Consider the following 27,301-nt stretch of genomic DNA (forward strand, 5'->3'; position numbering starts at 1 on the left):
CATGTAAGATACTAATTTCGGTATGTATTGTAAGATAGTGTTGATATGGATGAAAATAGAAATACACAACTTAAACATCTTAACTTAGACTTTCATTATACAAATTAATATAAAGAATTGAAACATAATTTTATTGCAATATAAGCACTTACAAATGAATATCATTTTGGTATGTTAAGGAAAAGAAATACAATTTGTAATAAGCATTAAATCAGTTAACATGTTATAACAGTGTGAAACGTTTTATAACATGAATACTACTCATACCAGGATATGCTTTCGAAGACATATTTGTTTGATATTGGTGTTTAATTATATCTCAACACTGACTTGCACTATTAAAACAAGCTAATATTCAAACCAAGTTGACATCAATTTCGTTAAAAAGTACTTTTTGCCAAATGATAATTCAGTATTTTGGGAGTTTTCTATTACTGTTTGTTTGGGTTAAGTCAAGTAACTGCTATCACTAGAAACTGACAGCGTCGTCTTTCAATCTGAATATTGACAACATATGTTAATGTTGTCACTTTTCTCTTCTAATGCTGACCAAATTTAGGTGAACTAACTTTTATATGGGTGTAATAGTGTTCTAACGAATTCCTTCTTCATAATTTGCGTCTTAACAATTGTTCAGACTCTGGTCTAACACACATGTTTGATATTTAACATATTTAATCAGAATTGAAGTGTAACACTTTGAAAACAAAATGTCTCTTCTGTGGTGTTCCTAAATACATCATATAGGGTCCGCTTTTATTTCTTGTAAAATAAACAGAACAAAACGTATTACGTTTTAAACAATTAAAACAAATATACAACATATTATATGTCCAAAATGAACTCTGAATTATGTTTATGCATAAATACATAGCAATCGGTATACATTCTATAAATAAGCAGATTAACATGATTTAGTAGTTTAACAATTTTGTTAATTTTACTATTATAAATATTTAAGTTCTATTCTGATTAATAATGTATATAGCTGGTAACACAATTATTTAATTATATATTTTACACAGCTACACTATGTAAAATCACTGTATTAAATACAAGTATTCCGAAACAATTTCTATAACTGGGTAATTCAATTTCTTCATTTAAAAGCCTTTTACACAAAAATAGCTATATATATATTTAGTACACCTATTTTCTGATTCAAAAAGTTCAATAACTTTGGAATTCGTCTTCTAGCGCATTGCATTTTGTATAATTTCATTTATTTAGAGGTATTTTATTCCATCTTCCCATTTTTACATTTAATCTATTTGAGCTCACTCGTATTTAGATTCTGTATTTTGCAATATAAGTGCAATTCAAATATGATTAAAATCCAAACGTGAAAAAGTCATGTTAATATTGTTTTGGAGAGTCATAAATCCTTCCTGCAAGGTTTTGATTAAAATTATCCCTAACACGTAGTAAACGACTAGAACAGAGGGATATCACTAACACCCTAGAATAACCAGACATAAACAAACAATTCTGTAAGAATAATTTTTATACAACGTACCCAATTTTGACACCGCGGTCATTTCTCAATATATTTTAACATTATTTTATAAACAGCACTAATACTATTTATGCTCTTAGGCATTGATTATCATGAACCAAAACCGTATCATATTGTTTGTACCATTATAATAATGAAAGCACTGATAGTGCTGAAAGGCTTGAGCGGTGAATCGTTCTATTGATAACTTGCTTGCCCACAAAACTCATTCACTCACTATCCCCTCCTCTGTTTTACCTTATTTGTAGAATTATAATGAAATATTATTCCTATTAGGTAAATCCAGAACTGCCAGAAGTTTACAGGAGTTTTCTCTTTCATATCCGAGTTTATAAATTTGTTAACTCTTAATATACGCACAATATTACGCACTCTTACATTTAACTAAACATGAACTGTTTTTGTAAATCAAACACCTTTGCAGGTATGTTTCACAAACTAATTTTCATTAAAATCTGGTACATTCTGGTATGATTTTCAACTCCATATGGGCTCAGTTGAATATTTTAAATTAAAAAATCCGTTTTATTATTGAATGTTTAAATATGGAAATAATAATGTTCACAAAAATTACTGTTAGAAATTACACATTATGAAGCATGATTGGTATGAGTGTTGCCATGTATATTATATAGAAACCCCTCAAAATAAGTTAAGGGACACATAAAGTGTGGAATTATTCGTTACATTCTAGTGTGTAAAATGTTCTTCATGCAAGCGATTTGAATACAATAACCTGTTAAGAGTTTCATAAACGCTAGATGGTTGAGGTTATAGATTTGTATCTTATGTGCAAAACGACCAAACATAAGAAATATATATTTAAATGTAAATATGACTCATTCGAGTAGCGATAAGCCCTTTTCACCAAAACAGGAATCTGAGTATACATGTTACATTATTTACAAGGGATAAAGGCGCCTTGGAATTCTCAACAAAAACAATTGCACGATCAGTGCATATAAATAAAAGAATAATCCGTCCATTAAAATGCTTTCACGTGCCGAAACATATCGCAGTCAAACAGGAAAGATAGAAACTTCCACATTTGATCCTCCTGGACCTTTCATATAAGCTTATGCTAGACTTATCGTATTTGGCCGCGCTTTGTTGGCCAACAGAACAAAAATGATTCCGGCGCAACATGTAAATGGATGTAGAAGGCGTTTTCGGACTTAATTACTTAGCCCAGTCATATCTCGCTCCCTCTGTCATAGTGATATATTAAACCAGTATCGCTCACGTTATAAGTAGCTACGAAAGCACCACCAAGGGTGTCATACTCAAGCAAATATAAATTGCGAAACAGCATTTATCCTGTCACCTGCATACAAATCGGTCCAATAACAAGGTGCCGTGTAAACTTTAGTTTATTAGGATAGTAGACCACGTGATGTTTATCTACAGTCAGGTGGTCATGTGACCGCGAAAACGAACTTCTTTTATATATTCTGCAATGTCAGAAGAAAAGCAGAACTGCCGTTTCAGTATCTTATCAATGGACCACTAACAGCCGACCACAGCAATCACTCGCCCATAAAGTCCCATCATTATGCAAAATAATGACACTGGCAAAACAATCGACCTGAAATCTTCATGAGATGTGAAAATCTTACCCCACCCGCAAATGCTGGAAACTGTGAAACAGCATTCAACGATACTCGTCGATAGTTTATTCCATTTCTGTGGTGAATGACAAAATCTCACTTACAACAGAAATGAATGATCTCTTTGCCGGTGCAGTTATGATCATTCAACACTATCAACATCATTTAAATCCATTTAATATGTTGCGATTGTTTGTAAACACTCGTGATCTTGAATTTTGACCTGTGTACTGTACTCGGACTTGCGGAATAATTGTTACATCATCAGATAATGTTCAGAGACTGATCCATGCTTATGCACGTTTAAAAGTATTTTTATGTTTTGAATTGATATTGACGTATTAAAATGCAATGACTTTGAATATAAACGTACTAAAAAAGTTGAACAGTTTTACGAACTATTTTGGGGGCGATTTAAACATGGATACCGAGTGTGATGACGTCAACAGGGAAAAACAGTTGTTCCCCTTACTTTTAAAGATTCTTATTAATTTTAAGGTTTTATAGTGTTTAATTAAACAAAGTAACAGGATAAATAGAATACTAGGTTAGTGCCGTGGATGGAGAAAGTTTATCTGGCTCGGCTGCGGATTTTATCGGGTTCGCCTTCGGCTCACCCGATAAATTCCTCCGCCTTGCCAGATAAACTTCCTCCATCCACGGCACTAACCTAGTATTCTCTATTTGTTACCAAATCAGTCACCTTACATTAAAGTTAAACGGTACATATTTTCATTCATTCATAACTAAAACGCACCTGTTAAGGGCAAAACAAGTTTTTTTTATTCAACAATTTCTTTAGGAGCAGTTTGCCTCTGTCCTACCGTCAAGAGTGAATCCACAGTTGGTCTAAATCGCATAAGACATTATCAAGAAGCTGATAATGTTCAGTTTTGTCACGAAAGTCTACCATTTCAGCATTTAGAAAATGTTGTAGTTTACAAATTCTTACCCCAGATCCTTTGCAACATACGCCATACATGTGGTGGTGATGAAGTAGTAGTAGTAGTAGTAGTAGAAGTAGTAGTAGAAGTAGTCGTAATAGCAGCAGTAGCAGCAGTAGCAATAGCAGTAGTAGCAGCAGCAGCAGCAGCAGTAGCAGTATCGACTGTGATGTTATTTGATTTGAACTATGTTTTTATTTTCTTTCAAATTACAGACCGATTATGATGATACAGGTAATATTTATATGTTTATATTCATGTAGATATATATATGTATATATGTATATATATATATATATATTCATTTGTTTAAATGCAAAGGAGACCCATTGGAAACAACATGGTGCAAAAACATCCTAATGTGTCCTATAACTTAAGATGCTTTTGCTCTATAAAATAACCAACTTTTAACTTGAAAGTTGAAGGTTATTATGGCAATCAAATATCTAATACTTTTTATTACATACACGATTATAACGAACATACTTTGTATCATCTGGTGCCTTATTTCATCTAAATAATCGCGTTCGGTAAAAAAGGGCAACAAAGGGTGCACCCGGAATTTCGAAATAAATGTAAAATGTTAAAATTGTTAAAAAATGTTTTAACAGTATGGTTTAGGAGCCCGTTTTGGTACATGCAAATATATATTTTATGTACTTCATTGTTTTAAAATCTAGTTTCATTGCTAGGAAACCTAGATTATTAGAGTAAACTATGTCTTTTTTCGTATGGTATTTTTAGATTGTATTTATCAGGATTTGTTAAGAGAAAATTTACATGTATATTCTGGAGCAATCCAACTTGGAATAAAATGACAAAAAACACATACTTTGGGTCTTTCACCAGTTCTTGAACATTTCTATAATCTTTAATTCAACAGTATAACAATTCAATCATTTATCTTGATAGTGTTGTTGAATTTAAACATTGCATGTACAGTGTGTTAAAAATTTCATATGGATTTGATTCTATGAACCTTAAAAATACCAGGATCGGTGAATTTATTTGTGAACTATTTATTCTAGGTATCACCTTTCGCGTTTGCGCTTCGTGGTCTCAACACTTATATACTGCTTTTTCTAACGCTGCACTTGTATATAGAAAGCGAAAATAAATGTGCCAAAGCAATATAAAACGCATTCCTATGTTAAATAATAAGCCGAACCGGTTACTAACACTTAAATGCCAAAACACGTTTAAACTGTCCTTTTAAATCAATTTTAAAATCTGAAAATTGTTTAACATGTAGTATCTAAGATTATGGAAATAATGTTATTGTTTGTCTTGAGTGAATGATGCGTGATACAATTCAAAGCTACTCGTGTCTATTTCTTTTCAAATGCCCCTCGTATTATATCTTATTGAATCATATCAGAATGTATACATGTTTTCTTCTTCTTTGTCACTACAAAACTTTGAAAACTTATCAACATAATATCACTTGTAGAATTACCGTGTTTCTGTTTTTCATTTAAAGCGAATGTTGAAGAGGATAAAAACAAAATAACACAGGTAAAAATGTTTATTTTGCCGAGCGTTGTTTATTTGCTTAGTAGCCTTATATTATATATTTGCGGATGATAGTGAAATATATCCATGCTTATCATTTTCGTTTTAATCTGTATCTGAAGTGTCTGTACAACCTTATGAGTGATATATTAAGGATAAATTTTCCAAATGTGTATTGTGTTCAACAACACCCTAGATGATAAATGTATGTATAACATCCATTTGTTAAGAATTATCCAAACGCTGTGTTTTTTCTATACTATAATTTGATATGATTTCACAGAAATACAGATCAAGATCACCACCCTTGTTACCATTGTTACCACCTCGTAGACCAATAGTGACGACACCGGATCTGGTAATATTATACTAGGAATATATTTCATAGTTGTGCAAACTACAAAGGCTGCGTTCCAGTGTGTCTAAGATGATATTCTATTTGTACAAACATAAATTCATTTTCCACAACTTTACACAGCTTAAACACGATGATTTGTGGTATTCTTTCTTTAATTATGGTGCTTACAAAGGCTAGAACAAATGAGCATACATCAATCATGTATTTATGGGAACAATGCAAATTGGAATGACCTTTCGAAAATAATAAGTGTGTTCAACCGTGTGGTGCTGTTTTATATGGAAGAGCATTACAAAATTCTGGTGTATAAAAAAGAGCTATTTAGAGTATTGCCTTGTGTCATTCCTTTGTACTCAATAATAAACGTGACGTCATTTCGTGAGAACTCATGTCTGAGCGTAATAAATAAAATCGCTATAGTGCTTAATAGCTCTGTTTTAAGGTCGATACCATTTGAAACGCAACTATAGCACCAAAAGGTCTGTACAAATGGTAATGCCAAAAGGGTGTATATTATTGCATTAAATAAACTATCATATGGAATCGAGAAAACAAATGTACTCACAGATAGTTCTAAATGAATTAAGAATACAAAACAAAACGGACTTCGTTGATATAAAAATATTTAGGTTAGTTAGATAGATTTTTGTATTCCCCCATAAGTGAATAAGGAGGAATATAGTAATTGCACTATCTCTCCCTCCTTGCGTCCGTCTGTTCGATACAACCGTGTTTCAACTGTTACTTACGCAATTGTTTTCAAATCCGTGTATCGATCAGACTTCAGAGAAATGTACAGCTGCATTTGAAGGTTTTGTCATTCATATCATTCGTGCTCTCACCTCAAAGGTTATTGTCACCTTTCGAGGTCAGCTGGCTATCACTCCGACAAGGCCACACCGAGGGCATTTGACACACTCTAATCAATTCCTCTTGTTTATGTTTTGACAGGTGCCCCCTACTTTTCCAGATGACTATGGAGACATTTATGAAGGTATTTATAAATATAGGACGTATCTGCCAATAACCAATGACAGTTCACTATCAGACTCATATTGAGTTTTGTGCTATCTTAATAAGTATTTGAATAATGTTGCTTTTTAATGCATGTGTGGTCTGTCTGAGCCCTTTAGTATGTTGTGTGTTTACAGGATTTTCATTAAATGTTTTTTCATTGTACAATTAATGCAGTTTTATCCTGATTGCATTATCTTTACTGTCTGGAAAAACATTTGCCTTATGGTTGAATTGCGACTATATCAAACTGTTTAACGGTATATAAAAGATGTAAAATGGTGTGTATATTCAAATTATTTTTTTTAGTTAAATTGAGAAAATTGATCTTTACCATTAATCTTTAACGTTCATAGTTTAACAAATATTATTTATTTGATACTATATGGAATAGGTATATGCTTTATATGGTATATTCCAGGATTTGATTATGTGCAAGTTGTAAAGCAATACGATCCGAAATATGTAAGTATTAAAATGGACTCGGTTGGACTCGGTTACAGATTTTTGTTATGGCAAAGCCTTTTTCAAGCTTTGTTCAAACTGAGGTCTTTGTATTTTTGTGAATAAACACCAATAGAAACTGCCAGGTACTTACTTGTACGTACTTTTGTAAATCAGGAATGCATTCAATTTTCAATATCGTTACTAATGCTAATAAGCAAACGTTATCATTTCCTGTTACATTTTCACCAAACAGATAACAAAAGAGCTCTTGTGTGCATGTTTGACGATGAGTGATCACTGTTTGAAGGATGTTGTCAATATTTTACAAGATATTATTTGTTTCGATTTACTGCCCTATGAAATGTGAGCGAGCAATTTATTATTATAATGAGATTCATTAGTTAGCTCGTGGCCACGATAGAACTAATTCCTGACCATGAGATAACGAAGTCATGGAAACGAGATACTTAGTCGTGGGAATGACATAACTTAGTCATGGGAACGAGATAGTTAGTCGTGGGAACGAGTACGTAAGTCTTGGCCACCAGATTGAAAAAAGCACACTTGTCACCTCTTTGCCACCTCATTTTCCAGTGTCTAGTCGTTTATAAACTGTTGCTTTATTAAACGCAAGAAATAGGGTTATCAACTAACCAAACCGTATGCGTTCATTATGAGGCTGTTTTATTTCGTTTGCAAAAAACAAAAACAGGAATACGCCGTTATCGTTGAGAAACGGTTACGTCATTTTTAGCCATGTTGCTAGTGTACTTCGTCTTGTTGCAGTAGAAAACAGTTTCCTTAATGTGTACGGTCATTACTGTCTGAAAATTTTAAAATAATGTAGTAAGTTATGAAAGAATAAGTAGTGATATAAATATTTATATGAAAAACTACAGAAAACAGTCCAGTAGTCGAAAGTTGAAACATAAACCCCGTTCAATGGCACAGGGTCAACGCCAATGTCATAAACACATAGACAACAACAATATTCCGATAGATTTACAAAGCCCTTTTTATTTTCCAGACACTAGAAGAAAACAGAAATTGTTATAAACTTGATGGAGGCATTCACAAATCATTGCCAGACAGAAACGTACCAACGAGACTGCTGAGGAAAATGCGCGATGAGGTATTGTATAAAAATATATGTAAGAAAATGGATCACAAAGTGAATGAATTTTACCGTTAAGTATTTCTCAGTGACATACTCCATACAACGTTAATTTTCCTTTGCCGTACAAACACCACTTCCATCACGCATGTCAGGTGATGACAATCAAAATCATTGACGCCATTTAAAAAGTTAAAATTTCCTTGCTTTTCAAAACTTTTAAAACATTTGCCAATTGTTCAGTTAAAGTTAACAACGTGATTAACGACATATTTTTATTTTCTTAAGGTAAACTATTTAAGTATAGGTGAAACAGTTGTCTGAAATCTTGTTTAGAATACTGCAAATCTAAAGGGTTTCCATGAAAGTTGAACAGCAGTAAATAGTGAAAGATAACTACGATGACTTTAACAACGTTGTTTACTTTGACAATTCGGCCCCCTGTTATTTAATAAAACTTTACTAAATACTAAAACTATTGCAAACATTCGTTGTTTTTCAAAACCAAACTTATATAGCTGAAATCCAGCCGTTTTTGTACATGGTTTCAGAGATCATTCATGTTCTTCAGGGGAGATCACTTTGTATTAGATCGGCGCTTTAAGTGACAGTGCATGATTAAAATACTAGTTTTAGGGATGTGTTCTCGTCCAGCTTGGGTGCTGTTAAGAAGCTTAGGAAATAAAAAAAATCACTCATTTATTTGGCAAGGGGCTAACCAGCTCTTGAGACGTTCTTATCATGTACTACTATAGGGTTATACATAAACCCATATTTTACTTTCTCTGCCATGTGTAGTCTTCACTTGTCAAACTCGCAATGGTTTACTCAACTTTACCCTTTTAATTAGCGCTGTTAAAAGTTAAAGCGTTAATGTTGTGAAAAGCAGAACGTAACATTCGTTTCTCGTTTTTAAGCATCAACCGATTGATGTTTTACGTTGGTTGGACTTATAATATACAACTACAGCGTAGGTCCTATTCCGATCAGAAGACTGAATTCGCCATCGTTTTGATTTTTAAATCATAGTTATGTCAGTTTATTATTTCAAGCAATGATTTATATGTAGATGAAGTACATAAACAAATCAAAAACAGAAACTTATTAAGAGAAGCTAAAACTTTGAAGTCATCATCCTTTTTTACGAATAAAGGAACGTAACTTTGCTTGTACGTACAAGTCACTAAAATTAACAATATTTATTTAATTTGGGAGTCCAACGTTGATAAACACGTTTTGATGATAAAAAATGATGCAATCATCTTAATGTTTTACCATTGGTAGTCAATGATTATTCAAATATATTAAAGAGTTGTAATACTATTCTTCTTTCACAGTTCCAACATACACGTAGGCTGAAAACAACCTCGCAATTCAAGATGCATTCGGTTGAATACGGAGAAGCTTTTTTGCGATACAAATTTGTTACCAGTGACCGATAATAATTAATCTGTATGGAATGGAATAATTATTTAATTATTTCCATATACTTCTTATGCCTGAACTACTATGAGCAGACATTATTGATGCTGAGACTTGGCTAGAGATCCAACGAACGTCTTTTTCTTTGTCCATGTCTGCGCTGTTTGCTTGACAAATGCAAAGGAATAGTAATAGTGCTTTGAACTAAATATTTAATTTCTACATGCGATGTAAAACGAGACCGTTTTTTATTATTATCATAGACTTATTACATCATTATTATTCATTTTCAGGTAAAACCTGAAGTACAATTCACTGGTGGAGCAACTTGTTCAGAGGAAGGTAAGTCAAAATGTTGACTGTTGGTTGTTAATTTACCTTTAGTAAATGCTTTCTGGTTGATTGTAAAGAACTATTAACGATACTTGTGCGTATTATCTTTATTAAGGATTGTTGGGATAAGAGTGAGGTTTGTGCACATAAACTGGTTTAAACCCCCAGTAAATTTATACTTTACTGACCGTTCAAAGGCGGTACATAACAATTCTTGATAAACATACCTAGTTTTGTATATATAGTATATATGCACTGTGCTGTTTGTGGAGTTTTGTGCAGTTCTTCCATGTTTTTTGTTTGTGATTTTATGTAATATGTCTTTGGCGTTTACCCAGTGCCATTAAACCGGGTTTATGTTTAATCTTTTTGCTACTGAGCTTGTTTCTGTAGCTTTTCGCATAAATATTTAGACGGAAAGAAACAATTATTTAAGTGGAAACACGTTACATAAACACGCTCTTGTGTTTTGATTTATTTTGCCGAAAGCTTTAAAAAGTAAGAACAGTTGTTATCATTTTGTTGTTTTCAGATAGCAAATGTACTTACGGGCTTACACCTGCCGAGGTCTACGAATATGAAGATGAAAGTTTTTACCTGCATTGTTATTCTCGTCACCTTGGCGCCAAAAGTCGTACAACTAACACAGAACTTTGTTCTGCATATTCGACTCAGGTTTGCCATTTAACACACCCTGTGAAATATTTTGAGTTATAATCCACTTGAAATAATATATTTTTGGAAAAGTGAACCCCTTGGTTTTCTTTCAATTTCCCTTGTTGCAAAGAGTCATGTGTGAACACTCACCATAGTTGTTTTACGTACATTTTAAATTGATTGTTTTGCATGTAAGATACTAATTTCGGTATGTATTGTAAGATAGTGTTGATATGGATGAAAATAGAAATACACAACTTAAACATCTTAACTTAGACTTTCATTATATAAATTAATATAAAGAATTGAAACATAATTTTACTGCAATATAAGCACTTACAAATGAATATCATTTTGGTATGTTAAGGAAAAGAAATACAATTTGTAATAAGCATTAAATCAGTTAACATGTTATAACAGTGTGAAACGTTTTATAACATGAATACTACTCATACCAGGATATGCTTTCGAAGACATATTTGTTTGGTATTGGTGTTTAAGTATATCTCAACACTGACTTGCACTATTAAAACAAGCTAATATTCAAACCAAGTTGACATCAATTTCGTTAAAAAGTACTTTTTGCCAAATGATAATTCAGTATTTTGGGAGTTTTCTATTACTGTTTGTTTGGGTTATGTCAAGTAACTGCTATCACTAGAAACTGACAGCGTCGTCTTTCAATCTGAATATTGACAACATATGTTAATGTTGTCACTTTTCTCTTCTAATGCTGACCAAATTTAGGTGAACTATAGTCAATCTGGGAAAATATTGCCTTTCCCTTTTTATATGGGAGTCTAATAGTGTTCTAACGAATTCCTTCTTCATAATTTGCGTCTTAACAATTGTTCAGACTCCTGTCTAACACACATGTTTGATATTTAACATATTTAATCAGAATTAAAGTGTAACACTTTGAAAACAAGATGTCTCTTCTGTGGTGTTCCTAAATACATCATATAGGGTCCACTTTTATTTCTTGTAAAATAAACAGAACAAAACTTATTTCGTTTTAAACAATTAAAACAAATATACAACATATTATATGTCCAAAATGAACTCTGAATTATGTTTATGCATAAATGCATAGCAATCGGTATACATTCTATAAATAAGCAGATTAACATGATTTAGTAGTTTAACAATTTTGTTAATTCTACTATTATAAATATTTAAGTTCTATTCTGATTAATAATGTATATAGCTGGTAACACAATTATTCAATTATATCTTTTACACAGCTACACTATGTAAAATCACTGTATAAAATACAAGTATTACGAAACAATAAATCCTTCCTGCAAGGTTTTGATTAAAATTATCCCTAACACATAGTAAACGACTAGAACAGAGGGATATCACTAACACCCTAGAATAACCAGACATAAACAAACAATTCTGTAAGAATAATTTTTATACAACGTACCCAATTTTGACACCGCGGTCATTTCTCAATATCTTTTAACATTATTTTATAAACAGCACTAATACTATTTATGCTCTTAGGCATTGATTATCATGAACCAAAACCGTATCATATTGTTTGTACCGCTATAATAATGAAAGCACTGATAGTGCTGAAAGGCTTGAGCGATGAATCGTTCTATTGATAACTTGCTTGCCCACAAAACTCATTCACTCACTATCCCCTCCTCTGTTTTACCTTATTTGTAGAATTATAATGAAATATTATTCCTATTAGGTAAATCCAGAACTGCCAGAAGTTTACAGGAGTTTTCTCTTTCATATCCGAGTTTATAAATGTGTTAACTCTTAATATACGCACAATATTACGCACTCTTACATTTAACTAAACATGAACTGTTTTTGTAAATCAAACACCTTTGCAGGTATGTTTCACAAACTAATTTTCATTAAAATCTGGTACATTCTGGTATGATTTTCAACTCCATATGGGCTCAGTTGAATATTTTAAATTAAAAAATCGGTTTTATTATTGAATGTATAAATATGGAAATAATAATGTTCACAAAAATTACTGTTAGAAATTACACATTATGAAGCATGATTGGTATGAGTGTTGCCATGTATATTATATAAATACCCCTCAAAATAAGTTAAGGGACACATAAAGTGTGGAATTATTCGTTACATTCTAGTGTGTAAAATGTTCTTCAAGCAAGCGATTTGAATACAATAACCTGTTAAGAGTTTCATAAACGCTAGATGGTTGAGGTTATAGATTTGTATCTTATGTGCAAAACGACCAAACATAAGAAATATATATTTAAATGTAAATATGACTCATTCGAGTAGCGATAAGCCCTTTTCACCAAAACAGGAATCTGAGTATACATGTTACATTATTTACAAGGGATACAAGGCAAAAACAATTGCACGATCAGTGCGTATAAATAAAAGAACAATCTGTCCATAAAATGCTTTCACGTGCCGAAACATATCGCAGTCAAACAGGAAAGATAGAAACTTCCACATTTGATCCTCCTGGACCTTTCAAATAAGCTTATGCTAGACTTATCGTATTTGGCCGCGCTTTGTTGGCCAACAGAACAAAAATGATTCCGGCGCAACATGTAAATGGATGTAGAAGGCGTTTTCGGACTTAATTACTTAGCCCAGTCATATCTCGCTCCCTCTATCATAGTGATATATTAAACCAGTATCGCTCACATTATAAGTAGCTACGAAAGCACCACCAAGGGTGTCATACTCAAGCAAATATAAATTGCGAAACAGCATTTGTTACCAAATCAGTCACCTTACATTAAAGTTAAACGGTACATATTTTCATTCATTCATAACTAAAACGCACCTGTTAAAGGCAAAATAAGTTTTTTTATTCAACAATTTCTTTAGGAGCAGTTTGCCTCTGTCCTACCGTCAAGAGTGAATCCACAGTTGGTCTAAATCGCATAAGACATTATCAAGAAGCTGATAATGTTCAGTTTTGTCACGAAAGTCTACCATTTCAGCATTTAGAAAATGTTGTAGTTTACAAATTCTTACCCCAGATCCTTTGCAACATACGCCATACATGTGGTGGTGATGAAGTAGTATTAGTAGTAGTAGTAGTAGTAGTAGTAGTAGTAGTAGTAGTGGTAGTGGTAGTGGTGGTGGTGGTGGTGGTGGTGGTGGTGGTGTTAGTAGTAGTAGTAGTAGTAGTAGTAGTAGTAGTAGTAGTAGTAGTAGTAGTAGTAGTAGAAGTAGTAGTAGTAGTAGTAGTAGTAGTAGTAGTAGTAGTAGTAGTAGTAGTAGTAGTAGTAGTAGTAGAAGTAGTCGTAATAGCAGCAGTAGCAGCAGTAGCAATAGCAGTAGTAGCAGCAGCAGCAGCAGCAGTAGCAGTATCGACTGTGATGTTATTTGATTTGAACTATGTTTTTATTTTCTTTCAAATTACAGACCGATTATGATGATACAGGTAATATTTATATGTTTATATTCATGTAGATATATATATGTATATATATATATATATATATATATATATATTTGTTTAAATGCAAAGGAGACCCATTGGAAACAACATGGTGCAAAAACATCCTAATGTGTCCTATAACTTAAGATGCTTTTGCTCTATAAAATAACTAACTTTTAACTTGAAAGTTGAAGGTTATTATGGCAATCAAATATCTAATACTCTTTATTACATACACGATTATAACGAACATACTTTGTATCATCTGGTGCCTTATTTCATCTAAATAATCGCGTTCGGTAAAAAAGGGCAACAAAGGGTGCACCCGGAATTTCGAAATAAATGTAAAATGTTAAAATTGTTAAAAAATGTTTTAACAGTATGGTTTAGGAGCCCGTTTTGGTACATGCAAATATATATTTTATGTACTTCATTGTTTTAAAATCTAGTTTCATTGCTAGGAAACCTAGATTATTAGAGTAAACTATGTCTTTTTTCGTATGGTATTTTTAGATTGTATTTATCAGGATTTGTTAAGAGAAAATTTACATGTATATTCTGGAGCAATCCAACTTGGAATAAAATGACAAAAAACACATACTTTGGGTCTTTCACCAGTTCTTGAACATTTCTATAATCTTTAATTCAACAGTATAACAATTCAATCATTTATCTTGATAGTGTTGTTGAATTTAAACATTGCATGTACAGTGTGTTAAAAATTTCATATGGATTTGATTCTATGAACCTTAAAAATACCAGGATCGGTGAATTTATTTGTGAACTATTTATTCTAGGTATCACCTTTCGCGTTTGCGCTTCGTGGTCTCAACACTTATTTACTGCTTTTTCTAACGCTGCACTTGTATATAGAAAGCGAAAATAAATGTGCCAAAGCAATATAAAACGCATTCCTATGTTAAATAATAAGCCGAACCGGTTACTAACACTTAAATGCCAAAACACGTTTAAACTGTCCTTTTAAATCAATTTTAAAATCTGAAAATTGTTTAACATGTAGTATCTAAGATTATGGAAATAATGTTATTGTTTGTCTTGAGTGAATGATGCGTGATACAATTCAAAGCTACTCGTGTCTATTTCTTTTCAAATGTCCCTCGTATTATATCTTATTGAATCATATCAGAATGTATACATGTTTTCTTCTTCTTTGTCACTACAAAACTTTGAAAACTTATCAACATAATATCACTTGTAGAATTACCGTGTTTCTGTTTTTCATTTAAAGCGAATGTTGAAGAGGATAAAAACAAAATAACACAGGTAAAAATGTTTATTTTGCCGAGCGTTGTTTATTTGCTTAGTAGCCTTATATTATATATTTGCGGATGATAGTGAAATATATCCATGCTTATCATTTTCGTTTTAATCTGCATCTGAAGTGTCTGTACAACCTTATGAGTGATATGTTAAGGATAAATTTTCCAAATGTGTATTGTGTTCAACAACACCCTAGATGATAAATGTATGTATAACATCCATTTGTTAAGAATTATCCAAACGCTGTGTTTTTTCTATACTATAATTTGATATGATTTCACAGAAATACAGATCAAGATCACCACCCTTGTTACCATTGTTACCACCTCGTAGACCAATAGTGACGACACCGGATCTGGTAATATTATACTAGGAATATATTTCATAGTTGTGCAAACTACAAAGGCTGCGTTCCAGTGTGTCTAAGATGATATTCTGTTTGTACGAACATAAATTCATTTTCCACAACTTTACACAGCTTAAACACGATGATTTGTGGTATTCTTTCTTTAATTATGGTGCTTACAAAGGCTAGAACAAATGAGCATACATCAATCAAGTATTTATGGGAACAATGCAAATTGGAATGACCTTTCGAAAATAATAAGTGTGTTCAACCGTGTGGTGCTGTTTTATATGGAAGAGCATTACAAAATTCTGGTGTATAAAAAAGAGCTATTTAGAGTATTGCCTTGTGTCATTCCTTTGTACTCAATAATAAACATGACGTCATTTCGTGAGAACTCATGTCTGAGCGTAATAAATAAAATCGCTATAGTGCTTAATAGCTCTGTTTTAAGGTCGTTACCATTTGAAACGCAACTATAGCACCAAAAGGTCTGTACAAATGGTAATGCCAAAAAGGGTGTATATTATTGCATTAAATAAACTATCATATGGAATCGAGAAAACAAATGTACTCACAGATAGTTCTAAATGAATTAAGAATACAAAACAAAACGGACTTCGTTGATATAAAAATATTTAGGTTAGTTAGATAGATTTTTGTATTCCCCCATAAGTGAATAGATTAACATACATACAGATGAATACAAAGAATATATACACACATCGAATTATGTTTTACATCGAATTATGTTTTAAAGCTGCTCAGAAAATTATCAATTCGGAAAAGCTGCGTGCGCTATTTGCGTTGATAAAAAAATTACTACATGCATATCAACTCAAGTTGATATAATATTTCATCTGATAGATTAACTGATTGCTGTGTTTTTGTTGAAATTTAAACATATCGATTTTAATAGTACAGCTAAAACTACAGGGGAAAGCCAATAAGAAAATATAGATATTGATTGATTGATGAGATTAATTTAGATATACAAATAAACGATGTTGTACCATATAGTGCTCTTAGTTATATGTGTATGCCTCAATAAGGAGGAATATAGTAATTGCACTATCTCTCCCTCCTTGCGTCCGTCTGTTCGATACAACCGTGTTTCAACTGTTACTTACGCAATTGTTTTCAAATCCGTGTATCGATCAGACTTCAGAGAAATGTACAGCTGCATTTGAAGGTTTTGTCATTCATATCATTCGTGCTCTCACCTCAAAGGTTATTGTCACCTTTCGAGGTCAGCTGGCTATCACTCCGACAAGGCCACACCGAGGGCATTTGACACACTCTAATCAATTCCTCTTGTTTATGTTTTGACAGGTGCCCCCTACTTTTCCAGATGACTATGGAGACATTTATGAAGGTATTTATAAATATAGGACGTATCTGCCAATAACCAATGACAGTTCACTATCAGACTCATATTGAGTTTTGTGCTATCTTAATAAGTATGTGAATAATGTTGCTTTTTAATGCATGTGTGGTCTGTCTGAGCCCTTTAGTATGTTGTGTGTTTACAGGATTTTCATTAAATGTTTTTTCATTGTACAATTAATGCAGTTTTATCCTGATTGCATTATCTTTACTGTCTGGAAAAACATTTGCCTTATGGTTGAATTGCGACTATATCAAACTGTTTAACGGTATATAAAAGATGTAAAATGGTGTGTATATTCAATTTTTTTTTTTAGTTAAATTGAGAAAATTGATCTTTACCATTAATCTTTAACGTTCATAGTTTAACAAATATTATTTATTTGATACTATATGGAATAGGTATATGCTTTATATGGTATATTCCAGGATTTGATTATGTGCAAGTTGTAAAGCAATACGATCCGAAATATGTAAGTATTTAAATGGACTCGGTTGGACTCGGTTACAGATTTTTGTTATGGCAAAGCCTTTTTCAAGCTTTGTTCAAACTGAGGTATTTCTTTGTATTTTTGTGAATAAACACCAATAGAAACTGCCAGGTACTTACTTGTGCATACTTTTGTAAATCAGGAATGCATTCAATTTTCAATATCGTTACTAATGCTAATAAGCAAACGTTATCATTTCCTGTTACATTTTCACCAAACAGATAACAAAAGAGTTCTTGTATGCATGTTTGACGATGAGTGATCACTGTTTGAAGGATGGTGTCAATATTTTACAAGATATTATTTGTTTCGATTTACTGCCCTATGAAATGTGAGCGAGCAATTTATTATTATAATGAGATTCATTAGAATATAAAAGCAAAAACACATGTTGTGTTTATGTTGATATTAGTGTTTGCTTTTTGGCAAAGCATCGTGTTATGTCACTGCAGTGAAACTATCTGTTAGTAATGTAGTTTGGTTTACGTAGTACGTAAAAAAACTAACGCAGTAATCATTATGCCATGTTTTGAATGTCGCTTACAACGCTGGATGTGTTAAGCGGTTTTCCGATAAACAAACGTCACATAAAATTTACTTTTCTTTTTTTGCTTTTAATATATTGTTGGTTTATAAAAAACAGAAACAAAGATAATGTTGGATATAATATGATCCACTCGTCGTGTAAAAATATTGCTTTCTGTCATCACCCAGCGTCTTCATTACATTGAAGTTAAAATGTCCTCAATTCCTTAGAGCGGCCAGCACTCCCTTAAAGTCGGAGATGTGTATCGCATTCAAAACCCTCGACTAGGTGGGGATGACGATGGCTTCTATCGTTCGATAGAGGGCAAATTAATTCCTCAAGACAATGGTAAGATAATACATACTATTTGACAGCAAATAAGGCTTTTTAATTATTTAAAAAACAACAATTCCTTAGTTGACATCCATTAAAATATGGGCAAACCAAACAAAAGTAGTATAGCCGGAACAATACATAATTCGTCTGGAAAGAAGTTTGAAATTGCACATTAATTATAAATTGAATTTGTGTTTACAGTGAAAATATTTCACAAGAAACCAATACCCACGCCGAAAAAGAGGACCTCCTTGGCTAATGAAGGTACGAGTGTTAAGGCAGTTTGATACATTAACTGTGATTGTTTCCTTTAACACTAATTCATCGTTATATAAATATGCGTGGATTAATTGAGCAATTCAACCTCATACTTATCAGTTATTTTACGTTTAAGATAGCGGTTACATGCAAACTCCAAAACCCGATAAACAAGCGCCTCCTTCAGATCAATCACATCAAAACGATACTGGCAAAAAGTCCGACAGAGATCTGCTGATGAATCTATTAGAAGCAAACAAAAATATAATGGAATCCCAAAAAGAGATCAAGTCGTCAATTGCAGAGCATCAGAAAATACTGAATGTAGTGTGTGAAACACCTATTTACCAAGATTATTACAATTCAAAACTGACAGGTAAGTGCTTCTTTAAACGTCTTCTATTTGGATTTCATATTTCCAGAACCGAACAAAAATGGTGGTAATACCGCTATGACACATGCATTCGCGAGCATAAATATATTCTTCAACATAATGGTTAATAAAAAATATGTGTTTTTAAGACTATTTGAGTAATATTTCTTGAATGTTTCTTTAGTACACCCATTTTTTGCGACTTGGTTGTTAGTGACAAGACCCAAACCTCAACAATTGCTCTGAAAATTAAAAAAAGGTTGCAAATTCTAAGTGTTTTAAATTTTGAATATAACACCGAATATATTTTCCGTTTAATAAAACCGATTGAAAATTTGTTTGCTTACATATTTTTGCCTAACTCTAACTGTAACTATTTCATCCCCGATTGCCCACGATTTTCAAAATGTTTACTTAAATCTTGCCAATTCGTAAAACATGTGACTGCAATGGGGTGAATCTGGTAAAATCTGGTGAAGATAGGATTTGATGCTGGTTTTTGTATACACTACCACAACAATACTCCCGACATATACACCGAGATAGAACTCGCTATAATTCCGTCGTCGTTGCCACAAGTTTGAGAAAACTTTGGTAAAATTGTTACTACAGTTGTTCTTTGCAATACGTTATACTATATCGATTTGCGTTGACAAAAGTACAAAAGTCCTTCGATACTCGTTCGGTATTAGCAAAGAAATGCACGATAATGTATAACTTTTATAAGATTTGGCTATAAATTCAAGAGTTGAAGGAGTGTTAACGATAAAGTGCAATATGTTGCGACATCAGAACGGCATGTGTTCGACTCATTTTATTGGTGGCGAGTTCTGCACGAGTTTATCAGATTTGTTACAAAACAAACTTCAAATAATGCCAAACAATTTCTGAATATGGCTCACCCGATAAATTCCTCCGCCTTGCCAGATAAACTTGATAAACCTCAATTCATGGCACTAACCTAGTATTCTCTATGCATACTCTGTCGTGTAATCGTCATCATTCTTACAACTTATTTATTGTGGGCCATTCAATCCAGGTTCATCATTATCCCTACCCCTATGATGAGTCGGTGAAAATCGTGACTGATCGTGACAGTCAGTGTCATGCGTATCGTATAGAACCGTTTAACAAAAACGTCATTATATTAACTTGATCAATTCTTTTTACAAAGAGAAATTGTTAGTTTACTTTCCTTTTTATTTCATGATTTTCGGTAGTTCATTAAAAAGTGGATTATTTCAACATGATATAACCACTTTTTGAAATATAATTACACTACTTCTGGAAATTTTGACCCATTAATTGTATAAAACAAACATAAAGGCCCTAAGTGCTCGGAATAAAATCACTGACGTCATTCCCGGTACGATTAGAATACAATTACAAATACAGTTGAATAACCATTTTAATAAATAACAAGTATGATCTAAAACTAATTGTTTGTACCATTGTGAAATTACAGCATATTTCACACCATATTTTATAAGTTATTCAAAACTATGTAAATTAATTTGTGGTTAAGATATTTAAAATAGCCAAATTGCTTTTTCAATACAATATACAACTCTTGTCTTTTATAGGGGAATGCCAGCGACCACCAACAGACGATAATTACGACAACTGCAAAGACGAAGACGAAGACGGTTATTTGGTAGCTGACCCAGGTCTGTGTCATTCATAAAAAGCCCATATAACAGACCATCGTTGGATATTGTACTAGTTACCATGTCGGATCTTTTTTATTCTAATAAAACTGATATTATAACATGGGAAAAGGCTTATGTGTCGTGGTTTCGTAAGGTAATCGTACACCTCCCTCCCGCTTTTGTCCATACTTGCTATGCTCTTGGCATCAGCAGTGTTGGAAAACCTGTTTTGCTGGTACCGATACTTGAAGTAGAAATGACCTGCAGCTTTGGGGGTTGCCATTTGAAGATGGCCTATGGCTTCAGGGAAACAATGTCTTTTTCATTTATGTTGCGCATTCTAGTCGCTCGATTACATATATTGTTGAAAAAGAAACGAGAGGCATATCACGAGTTGTTTCGACATTAGTACGAAACTCCTTCGACACTTGAGGGCATTACCATAGAAACGCAGGATGATGTATGACTTGTATATGCTATTACTGAGTTATATGGGTGTTAACGACTAGGTTCGATATGTTGCGACATCAGTACGAAAGAGTTTACCTCAGTTCAGTAATGGCGATTTTTTGCACAAATTTATCCGCTTTCTAACAAAACAAGGATTAAATAATGAAAACCAATTTTTCGTCTCTCATATTAATAATTACTAAATGAATGTTTTTAAACGATGCAACACTTCTAAAGGGTTTTGTATCGATACAATTGTAGTAGAATACTCGCATATTGTCGTACAGATGGCAAATACACTAAATAAAATGTGGATTTGCCATCACTCCGCACATAATGTCGAAGCAAGACGTCTGTTATACTTCTTGTCGTTATTTGTCGTAATGTCTCGTCACTGTAATTTGTCGCAATGACTCGTCGTTGTTATTTGTTTCGTAATGACTCGTCTTTGTTATTTTTTTCGTTATGACTCGTCGTTGTTATTTGTTTCGCAATGACTCGTCGTTGTTATTTGTCGCAATGACTCGTCGCTGTTCTTTGTCGCAATGCCTCGTCGCTTTTATTTGTCGCAATGACTCGTCGTTGTTATTTAGCGCAATGACTCGACGTTGTTATTTGTCGCAATGACTCGTCGTTGTTACTTTTTTCGCAATGACTCGGCAGGTGTTCTCCAACGAGGAGGACAGGCAGAAACATAATACAATAGGAAAATATTAGTACTGGAGTTGTACGATAAGGCTACAGTGAGTTGCCGGATTCGTCCAAGACCTTTCTGAACGACTAAGATTTAAAACGATAAACGTCTTTTAGGCACTTCCCGACGAGATACAAGCTGCGATGACATTAGTCCGGATTCATATAAGATATAGATATATTATCATTAACATAAGACGAGAGGCATAGTAAAGTCGTAACAGTGTGACAGCGGTATCAGTTTTGTCGTTATTTTAATAGTCATAGTCTTACATGATCCAGATATGGCATTTCGTTGGGTTTTTTTCATCATGCTCGAGGCTGTAACCTTAGGACTATTGTTTGTGAATAGACAGAATGATCTGTGCTATTGCTACATGCTACTCAATTAAGGATTGCTTTTCGCATAAATATTGAACCAGATTTGTGAGTTATCGTGAGTTATCTTCTGTATTTATATTAATATCGGTGTAATTCCGTGTTTGCGCTGTGATGCATGTGTAGCCATTCGTATAACAAAATCAAATTTGGGCCAATTTTCTCCTGATTCATCACGCGTAACGCCCATACGATTAGTCGGGAGAAATTTGGGCTGATATCGTGATAGTAGACTGCATTTCATGCTTTTCGATGGTTCATTAAAAAATGAATTATATACAACATGATAAACATCTGATTTGAAATTGGCTGCACTACTTCTGATATTTAAGCCCGATTAAGTGTAAGAAAAAACTGAGTAACGTTATTCCCGGTATGACGTCAGGTTAGAATATAATTTTAATTAAATATCCATTTTAGTGAATAACAACCATGCAATAAAAATAAAAGTTTGTTTCTTTGTGAAATTGCGATATATTTCACACTCTATTTGATAGAATATTCAAAATTTTGTATACATATATGTGGTTTAGTGATAACATATAGCCAAGTTACTTTTCCAGCACAATAAACAACTCTTGTCTTTTATAGGCGAATGCATACGACCACCAACAGACGATGTTTACGAAATCTGCAAATACAAAAACGAAGAACGTTATTCGGAAGCTGAATCAGGTTTGTGTCACTCATAACAAATTATAGAGCGGACATCGTCAGATAGTTTATATATTACCGTGTCGGATCTTGACTTACAAGGATATGAAAAATGCTTACGTCCTAACAAAAGTCACACGGTCAATAGGGCCGACGCTAATAAATAGTAGCGTTCGAAAAATAAACGTACATCCCCCAAAACATCCCGCCATTATCTATACTTGTTATTTAAAAGAACATGGCGGCAATACATAATATGTGTGATGTTACACGCTGCGGTATCAGAATGTTAGCACCAGTAGTATATACTTATATGATGATAAATTATATTAAAACAGTAACCAAGTAGAGATGTCACGTTGTTTACAACGACTGTTTTGTTTAAGAATCTACTCTGTCTGTTAATTGTTTAACATCTATGATGTATAATTAACATTTTCAAGGCCCAGTTGTTCCTCCCCGAGATGACAATGGAGAGGAATCTGATCATTATACCGAAGCAGACGAAGGTAAACTTTTAATAGAACATCTTAACGTATTTGAAAACTGAAGTCAGTTTCTGTAAAGGTTAAAGAAATGTTTAATTCCATGAATAGAAAAGGACTTTGTATCACGTCAGTTTGAATATTGACCAATAAAGTACTCAAGTTAGAAAAGTATATACGCTAGGAAATCGCCTTAGTTAGTTGTTTTATAAGTAACTTTTATAAGGCCTCTGATGTAGCACGGACCTCTTGCATTGTCACACACGAAATGAATCACGGACACCTTTTATATTTTAATAAGTACTGCACTTTTACATTAGTCCAATTTTGCCACGTGAGATGTGACATTATTTACTAATCTCCTGTAACATATCTACACCCCATTGTGCGTCAAAGTTTATGGTTAGCTTCCAAGATATACTCATCCTATTGAACAGAGCGACTAAGTGAAATACGGTGTCGTTATTGCAGAATTTTGTTACAATGAACGCAGTTTTCATAGATTATTTACTTTAAATATGATTTATATTTACCTGTATTAAAACTGAAACTATAGTTTAATATCAGTAACTGATTTGAAATGTGGGCTCTAATTACCGTCCATTATCAAACGTCAGCGCGCACGTATTTGGAACAATCATTTCCAAAATGATGTGACAATATTTGCAATATATCGTTTATATCAGATATCATTTTATATGGGGTTTAAGTATGCTCGCCGGGCGATATCTCACTAAAACAATCAAGAATCCCAAGTTTGGATGTACGTCTTATATGAATTATGTAACCTTATGAGATATATGCCTTCTCGATCATTTATTAATAGTTTTTTCACTTTTTTAATTGTAGATGGAAACTCGACACAGCAACACAACAAACAATTTTTAATGCATCAACTGTGAAGTGGACATTTGGAAATGGTGAAACTTGATTTCCTTGAAACTCCTTTTTCATTAATCAATGCATACGATAGAGTACTATCCAGGAAACATTATCAGTTTTACTTCACATGAGTAATTTAAACATTGTTTAATACACGAGTAAGTATGTGTGTAAACATGATAATAGGTTTTGGCTTTGTTCGATTAAATTTTTATTTTGCTAATAGAGGCTCTATCGTAAATTGTCAAAAAGGCAACATTTGGGAAAAAATCTTGCATAAATGCAAGTTTTGCAAATTGTAAGTATCATTAATACTGAATATAAAAAACTGGTACAATACAGGAAATGCCAATGTATGTTCAAACCTTGTCTATACAGTCACTGGGATAAGAGTGAGGTTGTGCACACAAACTGGTTTAAACCACCAGTAAATTTAAATTTTACTGACCGTTCCAAGGCGGTACCTAACAATCCTTGATAAACATACCTAGTTGTTTATATATAGTATGTATGCAATGTGCTATTTGTGGAGTTTTGTGCTGTTCTTCCATGTTTCTTGTTTGTGATGTTTTTGTGTTCTATGTCTTTAGCGTTTACCCAGTGCCATTAAACTGGGTTTATGTTTAAACATTTTGCTACTGAGCTTGTTTCTGTAGTTTTTCACATAAGTGTTTGAATTGAGTAAGTTACAAGATTAATATAAAAATAGAAGGCCGCGTATGTACAATAATGTTTCAGATAGTATCACGTGGTAAAATTGCATGTGCTTGTGCTAAATATGTAACTTGATTCAGTGCTGATTATGTTTGCTTAAATGTAGGTATGTTTTGAGATAATCATAACTCTGGAACAGGACTGTTGAATATATTGTTTTAACAGTTATAATGTTGATTTTATTGGTATAACAATTTCGTGTACACCTATGAAAACGTAACTTAAAATACATCGTCGCCCGTTTGTGTTATTTCACATTCTGAACAATTATTGCTGGATTTTATTGTTAAATCCTTATTCGTCGTATAACAAAACAGTTCGTATGTATCGATTAATTGAAGAAATGCATGAATAACGTCTATATTTGTATGGGTATGTTGACATGGCCAAGAAGTTAAAGATTCAAAAAATTATAGAGGTATACATGCATTTCTTCAATTAATCAATAAGGAATTTTTTTGTAATATGTCAAATATGTATTTTAAAAAGATTATATTACATAGTCAATACTATACGAACAGGCTGTAGTATAATCTCGCAGTAAATGCCCCTGTAAAAAAACGCATATTTGTAATCCTACGTGTCATTTCGTCAGAGTAGTCTGTCACTGGTATATGTTAAAGGCACTGACACGTTTTGCATCAAAGGATTCCAGTATTATATCTCAGCCCCGAAAGCTTTTTTGAGACTTTGTTATTGGGAAAGTAGCATATGAGTATCTCTAGCAGATAGACACGATGTTTTACACAATTTCATTTGTTTTGGCTTAGAAATAACACCATCTTAGCTGAATCGACTTAGACATTGCCATGTATCAAGGAATTGTCCTTCCAAGTCCTCAGTTAAAATAATACATATCTCCATCTGTACCTGTCAACTCTTCATACACGTGTTTTGAATGAATTTAAATTCAAATTTGATTCAGAAGTGCTTACACCATTTCACAGTCCAATTATTTACCAGTGTTTGTGAGGTATACTATCTCAAAATTGAATAAAACTTTCATTACGATTTTTTATGGGTTTTGTAGATACAAACATAAGTCGACGAATATGATAATTGGGATCTCTGACTCAGTTGGCAAAATTTATTATGGAAAATAATTTCTTACAGAACGTTTTGAAGTGCCATCGTATCTTAATGATATATTTTGTTTCTTGTGACCGAACAGAACCTTTACCAACCAAATGTATAAAACTGCTAAATACTCCTACGAAATGCTTATTGATTGGGAAATATTTATCCAGTTCTTACAATTAACCAATCAAATTATTTTCATGTGCAAAGCTGTGGGCAGCTATAAAATCGACTGCTTGGTCAAAGACCCCTATCGCAGAACTAGCAACAGTTATTTAGTTTGTGACATGTCATTTATTTCCTTTTGTATCGATACATTCCATGGTGAAGATGATTAAAAACTCTTTGATGTTGTATGTCCATTATTATACCAATTATTTGCATAGTCGTTATTTGCATGTGTATTAAAGATATCCATATTTTGCTTAATATGTTCTATCAGTTTTGCAACTTCATTTGTTTTATAGAAATGGATTACTTCTTATAATTAAATTTTACTTTTCGTATGCATTGTGAGTACACGTTTGACAAAACTGAATTCCCAATTTCAAAATGCGGTTTTTATTTGTAATAATGTTTTCTTTTTTAGTTCCCAGTTTTAGTGCAATGATGCTTTTCAATATGAAACCATATGATCACACAGTTTTAAACCTGTTATTTTCTAAAGCAGACGTGTGATGTTTATAGTTTCAAACAATAACTGCATCGTATCATTGAAAAGATTTGCATTGAAAGAGGTACTCTGAATTGTATTCCTTCGTCTACAGAGTCAGGGTCCCTAATCATCAGTACTTGAGGTTAACCTATTAGTTTATTATAATTTGTTTTCTTATTAAGTTTTTTCAATTTCATGCATATTTTGATAAGATTTACCTTTTACGTTTGTACTTTATTCCGGATTGTTGGATAAGAGTGAGGTTTGAACTGGTAAACTGGTTTGAACCTCCAGTTAAATGTTGAAACTGAAAATCATTCTAATAAATTAATTGGCCTGAGAA

At 32.8% G+C, this 27,301-nt stretch overlaps 1 protein-coding gene across 2 annotated transcripts in view; it reads left to right on the forward strand.

The window, feature by feature from the left end:
* LOC128237380 (uncharacterized) overlaps nucleotides 1–27,301 on the forward strand; it is an 81,676-nt gene extending 54,375 nt beyond the window's left edge. For both annotated transcript variants that reach the window (XM_052952861.1, XM_052952862.1), the window contains 20 exons: nucleotides 4,283–4,301; nucleotides 5,548–5,582; nucleotides 5,863–5,937; nucleotides 6,889–6,931; nucleotides 7,373–7,416; nucleotides 8,426–8,530; nucleotides 10,228–10,276; nucleotides 10,800–10,942; nucleotides 14,309–14,327; nucleotides 15,574–15,608; nucleotides 15,889–15,963; nucleotides 17,284–17,326; nucleotides 17,767–17,810; nucleotides 18,585–18,702; nucleotides 18,892–18,954; nucleotides 19,085–19,324; nucleotides 20,905–20,988; nucleotides 23,083–23,166; nucleotides 23,589–23,654; nucleotides 24,480–27,301. In XM_052952861.1, the coding sequence (XP_052808821.1) occupies nucleotides 4,283–4,301; nucleotides 5,548–5,582; nucleotides 5,863–5,937; nucleotides 6,889–6,931; nucleotides 7,373–7,416; nucleotides 8,426–8,530; nucleotides 10,228–10,276; nucleotides 10,800–10,942; nucleotides 14,309–14,327; nucleotides 15,574–15,608; nucleotides 15,889–15,963; nucleotides 17,284–17,326; nucleotides 17,767–17,810; nucleotides 18,585–18,702; nucleotides 18,892–18,954; nucleotides 19,085–19,324; nucleotides 20,905–20,988; nucleotides 23,083–23,166; nucleotides 23,589–23,654; nucleotides 24,480–24,532 (1,437 nt within the window). In that variant the 3' untranslated portion in view covers nucleotides 24,533–27,301. The remainder of the gene's footprint in view (nucleotides 1–4,282; nucleotides 4,302–5,547; nucleotides 5,583–5,862; nucleotides 5,938–6,888; nucleotides 6,932–7,372; nucleotides 7,417–8,425; nucleotides 8,531–10,227; nucleotides 10,277–10,799; nucleotides 10,943–14,308; nucleotides 14,328–15,573; nucleotides 15,609–15,888; nucleotides 15,964–17,283; nucleotides 17,327–17,766; nucleotides 17,811–18,584; nucleotides 18,703–18,891; nucleotides 18,955–19,084; nucleotides 19,325–20,904; nucleotides 20,989–23,082; nucleotides 23,167–23,588; nucleotides 23,655–24,479) is intronic.

This window comes from Mya arenaria, chromosome 6, assembly GCF_026914265.1.
Source record: "Mya arenaria isolate MELC-2E11 chromosome 6, ASM2691426v1".
Taxonomy (NCBI): domain Eukaryota; kingdom Metazoa; phylum Mollusca; class Bivalvia; order Myida; family Myidae; genus Mya; species Mya arenaria.